Here is a 21,913-nt window from a genome sequence, read left to right as displayed (position 1 = left end):
GTTGCTGTGCCTGCTCTTTATTAATATTATAAAGTACTTGAACTAAAGGCAAGATCTGCTGTAGCATTGCCTGCCAATCGGACATCTTCCAAACAGAAAGGCTATTACCATTTCTTACAATGGGATACTGTCATCATTGGCATTTCCTGGTACAAACCACAATTCAGCAAGAACAGCTCCCAAGTCTGCCCATAGCTTATACCAGTGATCCCCAACCAGTAGCTCGTGAGTAACATGTTGCTCTCCAACCCCTTGGATGTTGCTCCCAGTGGCCTCAAAGCAGGTGCTTATTTTTGAATTCCAGGCTTGGAGGCAAGTTTTGGTTGTATAAAAACCAGATGTACTGCCAAACAGAGCCTCAATGTAGGTTGACAATCCACAGAGGGGCTACCAAATGACCAATCACAACACTTATATGGCAGCCCAAGAATATTTTTCATGCTAGTGTTGCTCCCCAACTCCTTTTACTTCTCAATGTTGCTCACGTGGGTTGAAAAAATTGGGGATCCCTGGCTTATACAGAGAGATACTATAATACACCGCAAAGTATACCTATTCCCACTGCCCCTATAATAGAGAATCATAGCGTATCCCTTATGTATAATGGTTGCCATATTTGCTTTAATTTCCCTCCACACAAACTGTACAAATTGATATATATATATAAAATAAAGAGACGGTTGATGAAAAGCTTTGTAGAAATATGTTTTATTGCATGTATTACAGATTCCAGTTTCTGATTCTTTTAAATACAAAAACAAAAAGTCATGTTGTGAGTGCAATGTGCTTATTCCCCCCACGACACGTACAAAAGAAGTGGCAGTGAATCTGTAACCGGCTCAGTCAGTCGCTCACACATCACAGCTAACTCTTTGAATAAAGAAAGGCTTCAGCAGGTTGAATCAGATAAGGAACATCGTGCACCTGGCCCCAAAAATCACAAATTACACATTCATAACAAAACAACTAAATTATAACCCCCCCACCCCCAAAAGATAAAAATGAGACAAACATTGAAGGAATGGAAAGACTGTGCATTAGTGAAGCAGTAAATCATTGGCTGTAAGTGTTAGTACATAGCATCCCCACATTCTTCTTCTGAATATGAATTACTCAAGCAATGGGGTGGGAGATGCCACATTGATAAAGGCACATATATTGGACATTACTGGGGGACTCAGACCTGCTGAGTTGATAAAAGCCCCAACACTCCCCTGCAGCCGAACACCAACTCAATATTCTAATACAAATACATTCATCAAAACATACACAGTTTCTAATTATTTTTTTTGGTGCAGAAACAATGACAGATCTTTATCTGAACCCCATCAGCATGAACGGCCATACAGGCCAGACTACAACTGCAAGCAAGAGACTTCGGAAATTCCTAGTTGCCAAGAGTGGACGGATACAGAGCTAAGTGCTTCTTTACTTCTTTGTTTCACGCTACCAAAATAAAGTCTCTGCTATAGAAATGAGGAATAGAGGGGTCTCTCCCCCACCCCCATACAAAATCAAGTCTTAAGGTTCTTCTAGTCTTTGGGGTCCACCTACACCCCCATATCCACCAAACTTGCTTACAAAATATAGAAAAATCAACAAGAAAAATCCCACATTGTGACCCAGTTATATTTGCAGTTTTTCTATCCTCGTGGCTTAAGAACAGGAGACTGCGGCTGTGTCAGGGCAAATTTCCAAATCCCGACTCCCAATAAAGCAAGAAACACCAAAAAAAAATTACAAATTTATTTTCCAGAAATCTTATCCCTAAACCAGTGCCATTCATTCCCAATCTGACATCTATTTATTTAGGGACATTATGTGGCCAAACGGTCCTTGAACTCTTTCTACTCGGTAAACTCCTGCTGCTGCCTTCTGATTTACAGTGCGTCCATGCAGGGGATTTCTATTAAGAATGCAAAATAAACATCTAGATTTCCTTTATGTGCCCTTTAACCCAATATCCTGCTGTTTGTGAAGATAATTTAGGTCGGTTTTTCTGCTCAGCAGTTGCAACTCACACAACTACTGAAGTATATGCTAAACTCCCCCTAGATCCGTTATACTCTCAAGAACACAACTTGTTGCCCCCCCCCCCAAGGGGGAATTGAGTAATAATTTTTATTCTCATGCTGGAAAGTTGCCCACCCCCAGTTTCCCCGGTTAGCAGCTCCTTGCTCCCTGGCACTATAATATCTTTGTATAATGGAACAGACTGCAGTGCTACATTTACAGTATATTGCATCATCTCTAGCACCACGTTAAAATATATATTTATTTATACACTATTTGGCTGCAATCTGTATCAAATGCAAGTTTCGCTTTATAGCCCAACAAAGAAGTGGCAAGGGTGTGTCGAACTGGGAGGGGTTAATTATTTTGGCCTATTTTCTGGCAAGAATCAACAAATAATCCTGAGAAATCTTCCAGTATTTGGTTATTTACAATATTTCACTGGCTGCAGAATTTACATTTACACAAGGGAGGCAGAAAAGTCTATTTATATATTTACACGAAACCCCCTAAATCCAAGGGGACTCGCCATAATGCCATCTTCCTAAACTCTCCTGCTAAGTAACATGATAAATACAGGGATGTGGGAGGGGCCAAAGGCTGACATTTGTTCATTTGCCCTTTAACACCAATTCCCAAAAGAATCTGTGATGCACTGGAGAAGGATGGCTCCTTTATTTTAAGATGATGTGGTATCCATCACTGTTTTCTGCTGCAATTAAAAAATATTATATATTAATATCAATATAAAATAAAACCTAGGTTTCACTTGAGGGCAGATCCTAATGGGTAGCTTCAAGGTGGGTGCACAAAAACTAGTACATAAACTAGTGAAAGACAATATAATTCAATATATCAATATAATTATTTACCAATATTCATTCATTCCACATTTTCAGAAAAATTAATAATGAAAGCAGTATCTGGCTGGATGTTTATAAGCGGCATACTGCTGGTTCTGTTTATCCCTTTTTTTGTCTGTTCTAAAACAATGTAGCAGTTGATTAACAACTGACCTGCTACAATGTTTTAGGAGTCAGACAAAACAGATACTGGTTTTAAACAATTTGTGGGTGGAAATCCTATTTGTTAAGCCAAGGGATGGACACTAAGGTTGTGACAGGGGACAATAGCACAGGAGAAATTATAAGGAGGACAAATACCTTTAAGGGTGCGGATTACAAAACACGACTCATCCTGGAAGTTCTGAACCATCTGCAAAAGAAAATAATTCTGTAGAATAAATAATTGAAAATTAAAACGGAAGTGTCACCTTGCTTTATGTACAACTGGGATCGGAGCAAAAGTCTCACAAGGCTTAAAACTTGATCCAAAAGTCTCATTGATAATAACAGCACTGCTGGCTGGAGATGCTTGTGGCTGAATTAACTAGAAGAGTGGGAGTGATAAGAAAGTCTGGCTAAGGCATAAGTCTCTGTACGAATGGTGAATGCATAAAGCACATTAATAATAATGTCTGCTGGACAGCACAATATGATAACATGGTTTGGGTCTTACAGAAAGATGGAATGGTTCTGACACTTCTGTTAAGAGGAATTTAGATGCTTATTAATAGCAGCTGAGAAAGCAAATCAATCACTCGGCACTTGACATCATAAGGAACATTCCTCAGATCGTATCTTAGACACTCGGTGACAAGTGTAAGGGAGTTGTTGTACATGTCTGAACATTGTGTGGTACACGTACTGAAGACGGTTCAGAGCATGGCCTGTATTCCTGCCCTCGGGCACAACTGGAGCCAATCCACGGACTCCCTGAGGAATTGACAGACCTGGACAGCATGGATCACTTAGGCAAACAGCTATAGTTACAGTGCGTACCTATTTCCCAACAGGCAGACCCTCCATACTAACCTCTGTGCTCACCACCACATGTATCCCGGTTGGCCCCTGCCTGTAGATCTGGCTGATTTGCTGGGGGGAGATGGTGTACAGGTTGGCAATCTTCTCAATAAGCTCTAGTGCAGTCAGTTCATCCAAGAAAATTGCGTGGTACACTGCATGGAAGAGATATATAGCAGCTAACATGAGCTCTTAGAACCTAGGACGCCACAATGTCCCTAAGCAGCCCCTCCCCCCCAGTTAAATACCCCACATAGGCCATGGCATGACTACAAATCATTAAAGTAGATGTGAACCTGAAAATAAATTATTCTAAGCAACTTCTCTAGGTAAAATAGTTACATGTAATTGTCTTTTTGCGATCATCCATCACTGTGTGTCTGTCCCTTTCTGTTCTCAAGTTTTAGGTCTTGAAACATTGTAGCAGACGTCGACAATTCTTTGCCTGCTCCTTCACTGGCCCCTATTCTGCTACACTGTTTCAAGTCAGAGCCGAGAACAGAAAAGGACAGAGACAATATAACATTTACAAAAGTTTTTAAAATCCCCAGAAAATCGAGCAGATATGTTGAAATGCAGATATATCTGTTTATCTTAGCAGCAGTGACACATGCCTCGGAGGAGCGCAATAGAACGTGTGTGACCCTGGGCATGGCAGATGGATTGAGCTGTTGAGAACAGAAAATGGAACAGAACAGAGAATGTGTTTGATCTTCCACATGAGCAGAGAAGCATACAGCCGTCACCCTGCACACCTTCGCCTTCCTCAATAGGTGCGAGTGGTTACTCAGCAATAAAACCAGTTCTGCAGGAAATACTGACCCTAAAATAAAGCCTACACAGCATTGCAAAATTTTCAGTGAACCCTTTTGACATTCCCCCGTGGGCCGAGCTGCGGATCTGATCCAGCCCAGGCGCTTCCTTTGACGTTCCATTCAGGCTTCCACCCATGAGAGCGATCGTATTCAAATCTTTGCTTGTTACTGTATCAGAAACACTGATCATTCTGCTCTGCCAATTACAATGTAGCAACAAATGCAAACCTACCACACACTGTGCTGTCCCCCAGCTCTCGCTTGTTCTGCAGTAGGGATCGGTTCTGTTCTGGCTCATGACAGACATAAATAGTCAGTCGGGGCCGCACATTTCTGAAGGCAAAAAAAAAATCAGAGCTTTGTAATTGTCTTTTTCTGACCTTTGATCAGACTAAATTAAAGTGAAAGTAGTCGGCATTACGGACCTTCCTTTCACCGCGTTGTAGAGTCGGATGCCGTCTGCTGGGCCACACACTTGGATAAAATCTTCTTTGGACATCTTTAATAAATCTGCGCCTAAAACAACATCCCAGTTAATGTACTGTAAAAGGTGCAAGGGTGGCCAAATCAGGCAGAGACAGAAGAGCTACACTTGCAGCAAATATAGAATGAAAGAGCTGTGCCCTGCTGCAATGATATCACGTTCTGATTGGCTTACCAGAGAAGCTGGAGAAGAGACGACAGTACTGCGGGAATCGGTTCTTCTGTAGCCACTGCTGCACATCTTGGATGGAGGCTGATGGGAGTAGGTGCTTCAACAGGAAATAGCCATTTAGTAAGATGTAGAGGCCAATATATAGAAATCATGCATTATGAGGGTTGGAAGGGGTAACAAGAAAAAAGTACAATCTTACTTTTTTTTTGTCCTCTGGATTCCAAAATTCACTGTTAAACCCAGCGCTGGCTTTCTGTTATAAAAGACAAAGCACAAAGTCAAAGCAATGGAAGGTCGTTTGTAACAATGAACGGTAACCACACATGTGCTATATTGCACCATACTTACATCAGTTCTCAGAGGGGCAGGATCTACCTGGGAGGTGGGTGAACTGTTCCTGAAACAGATAATAAAGGACATGGCATTAGAAAAAACCTTTATAGTTGGTAAACAGGGGAGCTATACTGTCAGTCCTGCTACCAGGGATTCCCTGACCACAGAAGCTACGTACAGGAAACCCCTGGAATCCTATAGCCAGAGGGCCACGCCTGAGGTCGCTGGCGTGATATATTTATGTTATACACTACTCTGCTGCACTAGGTGTTCCCTGTATACACTGTATAGAGCTAATGTCTTGCTCGTGGAGGGAGGGGAAACACAGGGAACATGGAATTCTGAGTTATGTATTGGGTCTGGGTAATTTCTAGTGAAATGCACTCACAGACCGGCCATTTGTCTCCTTTAACATGAATCCACATGGCTATGTATAAGAGACTTGCCATTTTCTAGGGGAAAACAGGGTAGTCTTTGATTCACCCCTTAGACAAGGCCAGGGTATCAACTGGGGCAGCAAGTAACAGACTGGTAATGTTGCGTCTAGTTCCACAGTCTGGGTCAAATGTGACCCTCCTGCACAGAGGCACACGAACATACCCTTCTCCGATGCTGAAAGAGTTTGGGGAGGTGCTGTAACCAGGGGAGGAGGAGCTGTTTGCCTGATATGGTAATTCTGGCCAAGGAGAGCACTGCACAAAGAAAAGCAAAAGGGCATTACAGTGGATGAATGCAAAAGTATTCTCGATGGGGGGGGGGGAGAATTGGTTGTTGGGGAAGAATTTTGGGTGGGGGGGGAGAAGAGGGTAGGGAAAAAAAAACAGAGGTGCAGTAGGAGGCATGCAGAGAGTAAGCATTGTAGGGATGAAATTCCCCCTATACAAAACTTGCTGCAGATATACCCACAGAATTAACAGAGAGGCTGTATCTATTCATGGAGACAGAGTCTGATCAGCAGCAAGGAAAGGCGCCATCTACAGACCAATTACTGCTCATCATTCTGCGCCTTCTCTATATGCTAATTAGAGTTGGTCTCCTATGGGTTAAGTTGGCCACATACAGACCTGTTAGACAGCAAAGTGTTTAAAAGAATTCTTTGGAAAACAGAAGAATATGTACAAAGCAGGGAACATGAATATTACAGGATTAATATATTTTAACAAAAAGCAATAAAGAAAATAAGACATAGGGTAATACACTGGGTCACTTAGAATGCAAAAACATCTCCCATAATGCAAAAGAGCCAGCAAGGAAAAATATATAAAGTAAAAGCAAAAACGTGAGAACAAATAAGTAAACATAAACGTGATTCCATAGGACAGGGATGGTATGAGGAATACAGGAAAGTAGTAACAGAGGAGCGGCAGAACTTTATGGGTTAAGGTTGGCTGACCAATGGGATAGCAAATCAAGATTTTTTATGGAGAGTGATAGAATAAGCATTGCAGAGCCCCCCAATGCACATCCAGTAGAACGCACACCATACATCTGTGGCATTGAGAAACAAGAAGAAGTAGAAGACTGGTAATGTATGTTACTATAACTAGTACTGAGTGTGCAGCAGCAAAAATACTCAACCCTAAGCAGCAAATAGCCCCCTTCCCTGTCACCACCTTTTTATAGAGACACTCAGCCCTCATGAATCTACAGAACTTCCCCACTGCCTCTCTTCAACGTGAGCACCCATCCCTCCTCACACCCACCTCGTTCAGTATAGTGGTGTCGTACGCCGGCTGGTACTTCTCCTTCTCTTGCGGTGTTCTCTTCTCCATCTTTTCTCGGTCAGTTTTCTGTTTGCGGTCTGCTCCCTTGGGCTGCAGAGGGTTAAAGACGAAGGCAAAAACGTCATCATCCGTGATTTAACAGTAGTAACCAAAATGACCTGCATAGTCAATATTAAGAATCCCTGCTACATAGCAAGGCAAGGCTGAACTTTTTCTACTGTACCAGTAGAATCTCTTTAAAGACCAACCTCAGAATGAAGCAAAGAGTTACCTTAAAGACTTTGACTTGGCAGCTGCCCGAGTGCAAATGTTCTGTATATTCGCCGTTCTCATTCTGCTTGAATGTGTCAATCTGAATCCGAAAAGGGACACCCTTCTCTCCGCCATGCTTCCGAGGCGTGAATTCTGTGCTGATACAGTGAACCTGGAGGGGGTGGAATTTTGGGAAATCAGGAGGACTTACCCAGAATTGCCAAACACAATTCACTGTGTGCACTTAGCATCTAACAGGAAGTGTGATACCCCAGGTAACAGACAAGGGTGGGATAAAGTACTCGGCAGTCTTTACCTGAATAAAGGCAGATGTGCGTTTGCTTGGATCCCACAGAAATTCTACTGTATTCAGTTGGGTCGGGCTGGCTCTGGGGTCTAATATTCCAACTGACAGAGGGATATCTGTAATAAAAGTTCCAAGTAGAATAATTAAAAGGCAGCAATATTCATATGGCATTAGTATTACAGTACTGGTGGATGTTTAATATTCTGCTGTCCTGATCCCTTTCCCCTTGATCTCACCCTCCATCATGTCTGCAACCCCCATTCTTTTACTTATTGTCGCTTATTGCATTTATCCCATATGTGTTCCTGTGACATGGAATTCTATCCATGTCACCTCCAATAGTGGACACTGGGACATTTAGTCTAAAGGATCTTAACAGTCTGGCATCAGAGAACCAGACAAGCTGAAGATTGTGTGCAATGATGATGATGATTATGAACAAGCACTTAGTCTTAAAGACATGTGCTATTCCTTGATAGTGGCACACTGACCTATATCCAGGATCCGATCTCCAGGTCGACTCCATCTCCAGCCCTCCAGCTGTTGATGTTCCATGTACTGCAAGCGCCTGTCATGGAACACAACCCGTATGATGCTCTGCATGGGAGAGACAAGAGTTGCTTAAAGGGATACTGTCGTGGAAAAAAAAATTTTTTACAAAATGTATCAGTTAATAGTGCTACTACAGCAGAATCCTGCATTGAAATCTGTTTTTCAAAACAAGAAATGGATTTTTTTATATCTAATTTTAAAATTTGCTATGGGGCTAGACATTTTGACATTTCCCAGCTGCCCTCAGGTCATGTGACTTGTGCTCTGATAAACTTCAGTCACACTTTACTGCTGCACTGCAAGTTGGAGTGATGTCATTACCCCTCCCTCCTACAAGCTGCTGTAATGTAAATAGAGCCTTGTCTGCTGAGCCTGTCAATTGAACAATAGGCAGGAATCAAGATAAACTCCCACTGACACCACTTCAGAAGGATTGACATAAGATAGTCCTGTGATCACTGCCCCCACTTACGTTTCAAAAATAAATATATATATATATATATATATATATATATATATATATATATATATATATATATATATATATATATATATATAGTGAATAAAGTACCCCCTCTTGTAAAATATAAGGATATTATTAGTTACCGAGGAGTTTCATGACCATATAAAAACACGAGGCCGAAGGCCGAGTGTTTTTATACAGGTCATGGAACTCCGAGGTAACTTCTAATATCCTCATATTTTACAACTGGGGGTACTTTATTTATTATAATACACAAATTTTAGTGAGTCATGTGACAGAAATGACATCACTACTCACCGTTTATAACTGATGACATCACTACTCACCGTTTATAAGGATATAATTTACAGGATATTCATGGCTTTTGTGTATTATATATATATATATATATATATATATACACACACACACACACACAATTCATTTTGGGCACTGGAAAAAATATTTTATATAGATAGTTTATTATATTTGTTTACACAAACATGAATGGCAGAACCACAGGAGTACACTCCCAGGACTGATGACAGGGAATAGAAAAAAGGATAAAATAAGGAGGACATACTTGAAAACTAGGGAAACTTAGGAGGAAGTCTAGGAAGGGTTAAAATAGCTCAGGAGAAAGGAGGCAGTAAGTAGTAAATGAAAAAAGAAGTATTGCAGGCAGGAAAGGAGTGCAGTGTGTGTGAGGTGGATAGCAGAGGGAACTCACAGCTCCTTTACCTCATCTAGTAACCAGTAAAACAAACTAGGAAGGCAGCAAGGAGAGAAAGTTCCCCCCTCCAAAGGAAAGCAGAGATCAAACTTACAGAACGGCAGGAGCTTTGATAGTGTCTGTGTGGGAGGAGGGGCTGCTAGTGCAGCTGTAGAGCAGGACGTAGGAAAGTGAAAGTAATTGGTTCCCTGCAACCATGTGACCTCTCTCCTCCAAAAATCACAGGCATGGGCAGAGAGGGGAGGGGGAGTGTACAGCTGGATTCTCATGTCGTAGTGCGACCTGGCTTTTCATTACAGAGTGGCTGCCTCCAAGCACACAGGTAATGCTGTGCCTGCTGTTAGAGCAGCACAGGATGAATGTGTAATGAGCAGAAATGGAAGCCCCCATGACAAAATACAAACTAAAATAATTTATGCATGGATTTGTGGATTAACATTTTATTTGCCAGACAGTGTTTATGGATGTGTTGTTTTTATAAAAATGCAAAAAAAAAAAAAGTTTAAAATGACGACAGATTCCCTTTAAGGTAAAGGCACAACTACACCAACATCTGCTGCAGCACTGAATCCACCAATTTGAAAAAAAGCAAAGGAGGTGATGGGTACAGGAGGCAGACAATTAGTTCCCCAACTACCTTGATATATTTGGTATTTAGGTCCTGGTACTCTCCCAATTTTCTATTGTCGAGAAGACGGATTTCATAAGATTGTCCTGGAAGGAATAAGAGAATAAGGTCAGAATATTGTAGTGATTTATCTGCCCAGAGTGGAATAGGTCTATAGGTTATGTCTAATGCAGACACAGCTGTTACATGCAAAGAGTAATACAGGCTCTGCCTATACATGGCAGCACAAGGCAACATTATCTCTGCACCAACTCATAGTCCAATCGCAAACTGCACACAGTCTTGCACAACACAGACACACACAATCCAAACATACAAACTTGCACAACATACACACACAATCCAAACATACAAACCTGCACAACGCACACACACATACAATCCAAACATACAAACTTGCACAACATACAGACACACACAATCCAAATTACAACACACACACAGACATTCACACCAAGTTATGAAACCCCTTTGGCAATAGAATAGACTAGGGCCACAGAGCCATTTCAGGGGAAACCGTTAATAGAATCCAACTAGTCCCCCCACAATCACACTCTAAGGGAATGTGTATTTCTGATACTTTATAATCTTGTTCTGAATTTAACCTTTGGACCTTCCATTTCTATAATTATTCCTAACTGGACTGTGCCTAGTGCTGCATGGTCTATGCAGTGTACTCAAGACATGACTGTGTGTTGGGGCATAGACTTGCAATTTGTGTGGCACCAATGTATTGATCGGGACAGCATAGATAAAAAATATAAAAGAATAACTGCAATACTCAGCAGATAAGGGTAGGGCTTATTGGAGGACCCGTGACAAGATTTACATTTATGTCTTAAAATGAAAGTGAGGGTGCACTTCAGCCAGTGAGACCTACAAACCTGAAAGCATAATATGCATTTAGTGCTCCTTCCCTTACTGTTGTCTGTAGAATTGGGAAGGGGAATTGTTAAAGGGAATATACACACAATGTAGCAAAGCAGTATGCAGAGCAATATGCAGTATGCACAAAGTCATTTACAGGTTGTGTGGCTGCTCAGGCCTGAAGGTGCTTTAGTCCGTGAGGGCCCCTGGGACTTCAGCTTTCTTGACCCACAGATCGGCAGGTGGATTATTCAGCTCCACCAGTTATCGCCTGAGGAACAGACTGTTCCAGTCATTGAGCCATTCCACCCACCTCTGACTGATCGGCTATAAAATGTACAATCCCTAGTAATTAACCCAGTACGCTGTAATTAAGTCATCGGCCTGCATTTCCAAACAAGCTGCTGAGTTACTGCCAACCTCTGTAAATGATTTAAAGGGAATGCACATTAGTGAAAGACTAACTTATTACTACTTGCTGGCAATGTTTGTAGTTCAGGGACTCAGGGCCAAAGCCATAAGGACTGGGAGACATCAGGCACCTAGTTTGTAACAGAAAAGAAACTGTATACATGAATTTTATTACATTTAACCAATATAATTTTTTTGTATGGAATTACTATACAGGGCATATAAAACTTCTCTTGACTTTCCCTGGCTGGGGACTACTGAAATGATATAAGAGCCTACTAAGTGTTCATGGGCCAACATGAACAGTTAGTTGAAGGAAACTATTAAATCCCATTTCACATTTAAAATTTGCACCCTGTCATTTTTGAGCTCCAGATAAGTTTCCCCTGGATTGTCTGAGATTGAACAGGAGAAGGCTTTTATGATATATGATAGGTTTGATTGAGCAGCTCTGAATGTGCCTATGGTAATCATCTATGAACCTCTGTACCAGTTGTTTATGTTGATTATAACTTATGAGACTGATACATTGCAAAGTCTGTTCTTAGTTACTTGAGTTTCGCCATGAATGTAACTTTTCTTAGCTATAACAGAACAAGGTTATGGTCAGGGCTGCCATCAGGGGGTACTAAAGTCAGAAACCTCATGTCAGGAAGCCCCCCCCCATATGGTAGAGTGAGATTTGTGAAAGGGGATGGGGTTTGTGGGGGAGTAGGCAGGGTTCAGTGAATTATGAGTTTGGATTTTGGCACAACTGTGGATAGTATGAGGGCCCCATGATTACTGATGGTGGTCCTGGTTACAGTTCACTGTGAATCCAGCACATTCTTCTTTACATTTATACAGATGGGTTGAAAATGCCATATTTTCCTTAGATAGTATAGTACAAGGGTAGAGCTTATTGTGTGCCCAGACATTCCTTCTTGGTATATTTACATTTATACTTATGGGAGGGAGGGGACAGTTTGTTTTCCTTAGACTGTACAGTATAAGGGCTTATTGTATGCCCAGGACATTCCTTCTGTATATAAGGGAAGAGAGTGTTATGAGTGACAGGTGCATCAGCTACACAGAGCAGTATAACGGCACTACAAAAATGACCCTGTCTATTGTACAACAGCAGAACACACACAGCTCATGAACACACCACTCATCACAATAAGAAAATAAAAAATAAAATACAAGTTACTCTCTTCCTGTGGAGCGAGAAAATTCCCTACAGAGCGAACAGAAATCAGTTCTTGCACAGGATTCTGGGATCTCTACCCAGAATCACCCTGTAGGGCCCGTGCAAGAAGGACCCTCGGAGACTCCAATAGAAAAAGTGAAATAGGTACCTGTGAGAAGGGAGGGGTTTTATCATAACCTCCATAGGTGAGAGCATCAGGACTTTCCTCTACCCACCCAACTACAAAAGGTAGCAGGGTTGTGGGTTTCTGAGCAGGGATCCTAGTATCAACCAAGGGCCAATTCTTTGCCAAGTACAAGATTTCTCCACAGGGAAACAGGTGAAAGAAAACAGGTGAGAACTGGGAAAACAAAACACCCCCTCAGATTGGTATAAAACATAGATAAATCACACTACAAAGAGCACAAGGTGGCGACGCGAACCTGCAGAGAGAGGGAGGTTACAGCAGGGGGGCGCATCATCAGAAAAGACACCCTACAATTAAACTGGGGGTATCTTCCATGTATTCTCCATTAAACAGACAGTATAAAGGTACAGATTATTATAAACCACCCAAATACAAAGGTTTTGTACATACATTTATTTAAATTATGCAATTACGGCAAAATAAATGGAAGATACCACCCGTTTATAAATAGGGCTTCTTTCCCCTTTAAAAATAAGACTTTAATTCTTGTGGATACAGTGTATGGAGAGGAAACACAGTTTCTGAGTGCTTTTGCCTGTTTGACAGGTTCAGATCTACATAAACTCCATTATCACTTATCAGATTACATTGGTAAAGAGCCCCCAGGTGCCTGCTCCTTTCCATACACGGATTCATTCGGGGTGGATATCATCAACTTACCAGTCGGGCTTAGAAGGAAACCTAAACAGAATGATAAAAACACACTTAGGGTCAGGGCACACAGGCAGATTTGGGGAGATTAGTCGCCAGTGTCATCCGAAATTGCTTCATGAGGAAACTGCGGGCGACTTCACAAAAAGAATTAGTCGCCCGGAAGAAGAGGAGATTTGTCCCAGGGCGACTAATCTCCCCAAATCTGCGTGTGTGCCCTGACCCTAAAAGAGGAAGACTGGTGGGCAATGAGCCCCTCACCCCCTCCAGTTCAGGGGGGGAACCAATTACCAGCATTCTTAGTGTAGTAGTTTCCAACCACTGCAGCATCATTAACTTGGCACCTCCTGTAGTAGCCTGTGAGGCTTGGCCCTCTGAGTTCGTCTCCTCCATCTGGTAACATGTGACCCCCCCCCAGAAGCCAGTGACAGCCCAGCCGTGATGATGATTACAGTGGGACGTAGGAGTAAAATCTTATTCCTCTATAAGTCAAGTTCTATCCAAGAATAGGTCTGTACCTTAAAGGGACAGTACAAACAAAATATGTTTTATTTCTCTAAAATGTAACACTGCATTGGTTCTAACGTCAAATTTGTACTTTAACACCCACAAACACTTCTATGCTTGCACTGGAAACCCGATTTGACAGCAGTGCTTTTACTACTTGCAGAAAACAAACAGTAGCTCTGCCATCATCTTTTGTTAAATAGATTCATGAGACAATGGTCAAAAAGAACCAGGGTTTCAACAGTTTAACCCAGTGGAGCCTGCAGAGATGTTAATGAATGCTGAAATAAAATCAAGTCAAAGGGGTGGAGTGTCCCATTAACATACACACCTATTGGGGACACAGCCTATAAAAGTTTGGAGGGCAAAAAAAAAAAAACTTTGTTACAAGGTGCAGCATCTCTTTGGCGCTCTCAAATTTTCTCTGGTTGCTGAGGCTGCTTTACATAGCAACTCCATAATACTTGAAATAGCAAAGTATTTCATCATCTGGATTACTACATTGGACTTCCAGAAAACTAGAATATGGGCTGAGACCCAATACAATACAATGTCCACTTACCTACTCCAGGACCTATTTCTGATTATTGCTTTGTTGCTTTTCTGCTTGTATACACAAGGGGTAGGGTGATAGTAATCCACTCAGATCAGAACATTCTGGGGAATAAATGCCAGGATCACTGGGACCCTTGCAGCTGGGGATAATTGTTTGGATTCCACTGCAGGAAACATAACCACAATGGTGCCACAACAAAGTCACTCTGCTTCTACTTTTGCCTCTTCCCAAATGAAGGAAAGTTTATGGTTCAGACCTCAGGGATCAACATCACCAGCTTCCGAATTTTTGGCCCAATATTGTCAATATTAATGGCACTGCCTTGAAATTGTATTACACCCAGACTGTATTGTATTACACCCACTAATGCTCCTCAGAGCCCCAGGTATTCCCATTGCCATGTTGTTACAAAATTACAGTTACAATTGTGGTGTTAGGGAGGCTCACCCCAGGGTGCAGCACAGCTAGAAGTGAGGGCTGTAATGTAACACAGGTAGAGTGGGAACAGGTCAGGCCAAAGGCCCAAATGAAACACAGTCAGCCTGAAATACAAGGAACTCCCTGTAAGAGTGCAAGATCCTCTTGGTTTAAGGAAGCAATGAAGAGGGTAACAAAGGGGAATTGTGTTTCCTGCTACCTGTGTAACTGTGTTTTCTCTTCCTTTCTAGGAAAACACAGCAGGACAATCTTGCTTTATGGTATGGTTTTTAAGACAAACTCAGGGCAGTTCTGGGCTAGCGTGACATCAAACAGAAGGTAAGTCATCAGCAAATAAAAGTCAGCAGCAATCATCTTTCGGTTACCTGAGCAAACTGTATTCATTCTTAAAGTCAGATTTGTTTGATTAGGGGCCCCTTTAAATGCACAGCACACAATGTGTCAGTTCTTAGACAGGACTCATTTTTCTCTATGACAAATCCCCAGACGTGGTTCTGTTTGTTTGGGGGTGGGGGAGATATTGGCTATTTGAGTAGATTCCTTTACGTTTCTAGCTCAGAAAGGATATTGCACAGACACACTATCATTGTAATTTTTAACTGGAAAATGGAATCAGCCCCACCCATGAGATGTGACTCAATATGATAAATTGTGCATCACTGAGATATTTAATCCCCCCCCACACTGCCATACACGCAGGGTACATCACTAGAAACTGGCTGCTTTTATTCATTCCAGATGGACATGTTTCCCAATCCATTCAGCCGCCCCCCACCACGTATTTCAGATTCCTAAAAATAAATCTGAAGGTTCTCTCCCCAGTGTGAGCCATTCCATGAATAACAGATGGAATCTCAGGATTTCTGGATCTGAGTCTGAGCCGATCAGTAAATTACCCACGGTGCTGAATCAATAAAAATTCCTTACTGGCTATTAAGCTAAAGATTTAAAGGCAGATTAAGCATATTAACTATTCAAGGCGATCAGAGTAAATAAGGGATTTTAAATTGACCCTTGACCTGGGTACATAGCGTTTGAAGGGATAATTTTATTTATTACTCTACTTCTTAACCCCATCAAAAAAAAAAAAAGTGAGAGAGAGAGAGAGAGAGAATGGCAATTTCAGTGAAGTGAAGTCTATCTAATAAACTGCTCAGGCTCCCTTTCTGTTCGTCTGTGAAATTACTGGAGCAGGAATTTAATAGACATGATCTCCTTTTGCAGAGTATAAGAGACACAACTGCCCACTCCTTTAAAACTGCAACAAGGAATGTGACCAATGAATGCAGCCTAAAGCAATGATGTCAAATGAATGCAGCCTAAAGCAATGATGTCAAATGAATGCAGCCTAAAGCAATGACGTCAAAGGGTCATTTGGACTCTAGGTGAGACTGCAAGGGCCAGTTTAACTACTGTATAGGACTATTAAAAGTAATGCTGCCGGCAGGCAGCAATTTAAGGCAGTTTGTATAGAAACCAAGTACTTGTTACAATGCAATTACATGCTTAGGCAATAAATGAGAATACTTTAAGTATCTCAGATTAAAGGGGTAAATTTCATGTATTTTCTATACTTACAGCAGTCATCTCAAATATATTCTATATTATACATACACATATATAGATATAAATAATCACACATAAATAAAACACTGTATTAGATGATAAAATATGTCTTCCTTGGGTTTAAAAGGTAAAATATCCAGGGCTGTCTTTAGGTTCAAATAGATGGGATTACCTGTGCCTTACATAGTAGGGCCCCCATAAGGCTGATAGGAAAATTGGCAGCACAGCAGGTAGCATAGGGCAAGGTGGGAGACAATACATTTTAATATTGGGGGTTTCCATCATTTCAGCCCTTCAGTTTTTATTTTGAGGCTGCGGAGTATTATAGTCAAATAACTGAAATAACTGGAGGGCCATTGTCAACGTGACCCCACCACTGCTAAAGACAGCCCAGTACACATATGCCTCCTTCCTGTACAACAACACACTAGAACAGATGTTCCGGAACACTCCATCGTCGTTTACAGAGCAGCGCCTTTGTACCTTGGTTGAGATAAGTCAGGGTCTCCTCATGCAGTTTCACAGCAGGCGAGGTGGCAGTACACAGCACATACTGGAATGGAGGGACCTTGGCGTTGCTCTCTGGAGAGAGTTGGGGCTCCTCGTGTTTGAATATTGGCAATGCAAGGACGTCACTGAAACAACACCAAGAGTTAGTAAACAAACAGAAGTAAAATATAAAAGGAAGGACTGGCCTGAGATTGGCTGGTATTGCAGAAATAATGTACTTCATGTGCTTGCATGGGGGAGTGTATTTCTTGCTACTCATGCAACGGACTTTACTTCCTTTCACAACTCTGTCTTGGGAAAGAATAACCAATAAATGTACAATTTAAGTTACTTTTATAGAAGAGCTCCTGGTATTTACGAAAAACGTGAATCTCCCATTGACTTATACATGCGCTCGACATGATTGAGATGCAGCGTTTTCAGATTCAGGCATTTTGCAGAAACAGGGTATAATAAATCTAAAAAAATTCAAGGTTTTTTTTCCCATGAAAAAAAATTGAGTTTTTGCCCCAAAAAGCCCAACCAGAAAAAAATGAGTTTGTGTATGAGTCTGTGTATGGCCACCTTTACAGAGAGACCGCAGAGCCGCTCTAAACAGCATCTAAAAAATGTGTTGGGTTAGATTTATAAGTCCTTAATATTCTGACACATCATGGCCTCCCCACCCCATGAGATTTAAATACACAGACCTTGGGTGCGCAGAAGGCATTGGGCAAAAACAGAGTAGAATCACAAAGCCTTGATTCATATCCCTAAAAGAACAGGTTTTAGGACATGCCCTCTATTTGCTCCAAAATATTCTTCCTCATTGCGCAAGAGAAGTTACTCATTAACCCAATATACAAATAAATCAGCATTTTATCAAGGAAAATGTAAGCCTTAAATGCACAGAAACCAAGAGCTCTCCAAGGCCACGAGATCAGAGCAAACCTCTGTCCCATAGATTCACCAAATCAGAAAAGCCAGCCTGCCCATTGACTTCACCTAGGGAATGAGGGAACAATGCAAATTGATTAAATGCTTTTCCCCCCACTCTCAGTTACATTCATTTTGGCCCAGAACCCCCTTCACATGCACAGCCACTGCAGCCAGATGTGATTCATCACTAAAGGGAAAGCTCCATTACTCTCGTGTTCCAGAGCGGAATTCTAGGAATTGGATGTTCTGCTTTGGGTGTTGAAGCTCCCCAATGAGTCTGTGCAGTGCAAGATGGTTCTGGTTCAAACAGGATCCAGAGGTGGAATAAATATTGGTACCCATAATGCAGTTCACTAGCGATGAGGCCATCTTTAGCAAGGCTAGCAGAACGTAGCAACCTTAACAGTATAGTTTAGCACAACATTAAAAAACAACAGTAACAAGAGGAAACTATAAGGATACAATGTTACTGGAAATTAGTAAAAGTATGGGAACAGCAAGGGGACGACATAAACCTCTAAAGTGGCAATGGGAGATGTTGGATTATAATTTTTATTGTAAATAATACAGGAGGTCAGAGCAAGGAAGCTGATGTGGTCTTCACTCCAATGGGATTTTTAAACCCGTCCGATTGATATCTTGCCAATTTTATGGCTGGTCCTGTTAGGGCCCAAAAAGCCAATTTTAAGGGCCGAATTTTGCAATCATTAGATATCAAACATGGTAAATGTTACACTTATATGGGTGTTATAAATAATTACTATTATGATCCTACACATCTGCAATACCCCATATAGCCCCAGAGGGCAGATAGGGGCAATGACAGCACAGAAAAAAAACTGTTCCAAATGGGAAATTCCCTCTTCCAGACTGAGAGCCAATTTACAGGGCTACAGAAAAGCATTACTTGTGCCTCCTAATGATTCCCTGCCATATGACAGACATGGGAAACTCTGCAGCAGGACAGCGGGTTCCCTCACTAAGACCAACATCCAGACCACCATCCCGAGCCCTGAAGGCAGAACTCTTGGGATTTGATCTCAGGGACACGATAGTTAGAAACATCACCCTGCATTTTGCCTGATGTCAGATAAGGACGCAGACAGGGCTAGCATATCAAAACCTTGGCAACTCCCTTCAGTCACTTTGAGAGGACAGAACACAAAAATAGATTTGGCAAAGGCCATGACAGCTCTCAGCTGCACCAAACTGGAATAAGAGGGTAGCGGCAGCAGGGCGTGCGTCCACGAGAAGCTGTCACGGCACAAGGGTGAGCGTGCTCGCGCTATTAATGCCCTATTCAAGGGCGGATTCCTCGCTGTCACACCTTCAACTTTATTTGGGATTTCGCGTGGCACAGTAAACAGAATTTGTGGAACAATTAGCAGAAAAGGGTGACTGTCTCTTTAATTATCCAAACCATTCTCCCAGCGCTAGAAACTATGGTGCCCATCCACAGTAACAGTGGCATAGCTGTGCCGCCTAAAATGCACTACTGCACACTGAAATGGGATATTGCCAACCCCTGTGTTGGGTAAAGCTAAACTCAATGAACAAGAAACCACTTAACCAACCAGTATCGATTGTAAGCTCAATGGGAAAGGGACCCATTGCTTCTAGCTATTCGACTAAAACTCAATACCATGAGTCAGGTTATCTTATAACCCTGACTGGGTTATAAAAGACTTGCGTCTGTAAATTTGCCTCCATACACAAAGCCATACCCTATAACAGTGGTCCCCAACCAGTAGCTCGTGAGCAACATGTCGCTTATCAACCCCTTGGATGTTGTTCTCATTGGCCTCAAAGCAGGTTCTTATTTTTAAATACCAGGCTTAGAGTATAGTTTTAGTTGCATAAAAACCAGGTGTACTGCCAAACAGAGCCTCCTATGGGTTTACAGTAAATCACAGTCCTTATTTTACATCCCCATGGACGGTTTCATGCTTGTGTTGCTCCCCAACTCTTTTTACATTTAAATGTGGATCATGGATAAAAAAAAAAGTTAGGGAACCCTGCCCTATAAAATGCACCCACACTGCCCCCAGCACATGATTAAAAAGGTGGTACCTTATAACATGAATAATTGCAAAAGGGTTCTACAGCACTAGTATTAAAGTGATACGGACACCAGAAATTAAACTCTTTTTTACATCTATCATAATATTGCCTTTGAAAGCTAATTATAGCTTTGCCATAAAGTATTTGCACAATGCTTTTCCATTACCCGTCTGATGCCCCATGTTCCTGTATGAGGGGGCTGCCATATTTGTGCAGCAGGAGTCCGTTAGGATTAGAAACTATAACTGACAGGCTGAGGTGGGACAGTCAGGTTGGCAAAACAGTCAGGTTTAGAAACTTCAACTAACAATTACTTACAAAAACAAATCTCTCAGCAAAAACCGATCAACATGACCTATAGGTAACTTTTAATGTAGATTCAGATTTTAAAAAGTCGTTTTGTTAGTGCCAGTATCACTTTAAGTTCCCTTTGGGGTGGGGGCATTATTTGTATTTATTTGTGGATGTGCCATTAAAGGTTTCATATTCTTCTATCTGTTACCCGACGCAGAAGCAAATTCTTGTTTACCCACAACTGGGCTTAATTAAAAATCCAAGGCAACCAGTATGTGAGCACCAAGCTGTGCCCTGAGAGAGGAAAAATCTGATACATACAGACCAGTGGCATAACTAGTTATTACTGGGCCCCACAGCAAATTATTTTTTGGGGCCCGCAAAAAGTCTAGAAGTTGACCTGTTTTGCTAATATTTATTGAAATTGTATATGAATTAGGGCCTCATGGGGCTCCTATACCTCCTGGGCCCCCTGCAGCCACAGGGTCTGCTTCCTCTGTAGTTACACCCCTGAAAAAGACTGTAGGTACCAACTTACCCATGGAACCCTCATAGAGTGCAGCACCGACCGGCACAGAGCTGCACTGAATCTGGAACTCATTGCCCTTTATTGATAGAGAGCAAACTTTACAAAGATTTTCCAGGAATTAAAGGGACATAACCTCATAACGGATCCCTGATCAACAAACAGGGTGACAGCAGCGAGTGAATCAAGTGGCACCAAATCACCCACAACAATGAGGGCAATACTGAAATGGACCACACGGTCACAGACCGATCCATCACAAGCCACATTCTAATTTCACCTACAGAGCTGGCACTTAATTACCATTGACAATCAACCTATAAAACTCAGGTCAGACAAAGCAAAGCATCTATTCCTGTAACACAGACAAGGGTGGGCGCCTTACCGTAGATAGCCGCCGGCTGGGTGCTGGTTGTAGTGTTCGGGTTGACTGTGCCAGAACAGCATTTTCAGTAAAGGATCCGGGAGGTGCAACAGATCCAGTCCGCTCCGTGAGGCCCTAAAACAACCCCTGGGGCTCCTGCTCTAAACTGAACTGTAGCAGAAGCAGCTGTAACCCTAAACACCAATTGTCTGATATGTGTCCCGAATGCTTTGTGACTGTCTCTGTGCTGACCTGCCGTGAACTCCAATATCCCCCACTAACATAACATTTACCCACAATGCAATGAAGTCCCCTCTGATCTTTGCGCTACACTTATCAGTATCGCCTTCTTTTCTCACCACAAATGCTCTGCGCCCACCTTGGCTGAACCCCCAGATCTTGCTAACCCGAGTTGCACCTCAAAGTCTCCTCCTTACTGTGCACTGTACCCCCAGATACTCCACTGCTCCCTTATCCCTGCGCCCCTCCTCTTCCCGGGTGTAACAGCGCGGAGTATCCTGAGCCCCGGGG

The 21,913-nt window shown here is 42.1% G+C and overlaps 1 protein-coding gene across 1 annotated transcript; it reads right to left on the bottom strand.

The window, feature by feature from the left end:
• Nucleotides 1-692: 692 nt before the first annotated feature.
• On the bottom strand, nucleotides 693-21,789 carry tfcp2l1.L (transcription factor CP2-like 1 L homeolog). The gene is given in 16 exon segments (NM_001086908.1): nucleotides 693-2,725; nucleotides 3,177-3,228; nucleotides 3,888-4,030; nucleotides 4,923-5,023; nucleotides 5,116-5,206; nucleotides 5,349-5,442; nucleotides 5,545-5,598; nucleotides 5,694-5,742; nucleotides 6,279-6,370; nucleotides 7,382-7,492; nucleotides 7,674-7,826; nucleotides 7,971-8,077; nucleotides 8,453-8,558; nucleotides 10,347-10,423; nucleotides 17,193-17,344; nucleotides 21,404-21,789. Coding segments are annotated over 16 exon segments (1,482 nt in total). The 5' UTR covers nucleotides 21,466-21,789; the 3' UTR covers nucleotides 693-2,687.
• Nucleotides 21,790-21,913: the final 124 nt, after the last annotated feature.

Source organism: Xenopus laevis, chromosome 9_10L (genome assembly GCF_017654675.1).
Source record: "Xenopus laevis strain J_2021 chromosome 9_10L, Xenopus_laevis_v10.1, whole genome shotgun sequence".
NCBI classification, from domain to species: Eukaryota; Metazoa; Chordata; class Amphibia; order Anura; family Pipidae; genus Xenopus; species Xenopus laevis.
Note: the sequence above shows the minus strand (reverse complement) of the source record. Positions and strands in the feature narration are given on the sequence as shown.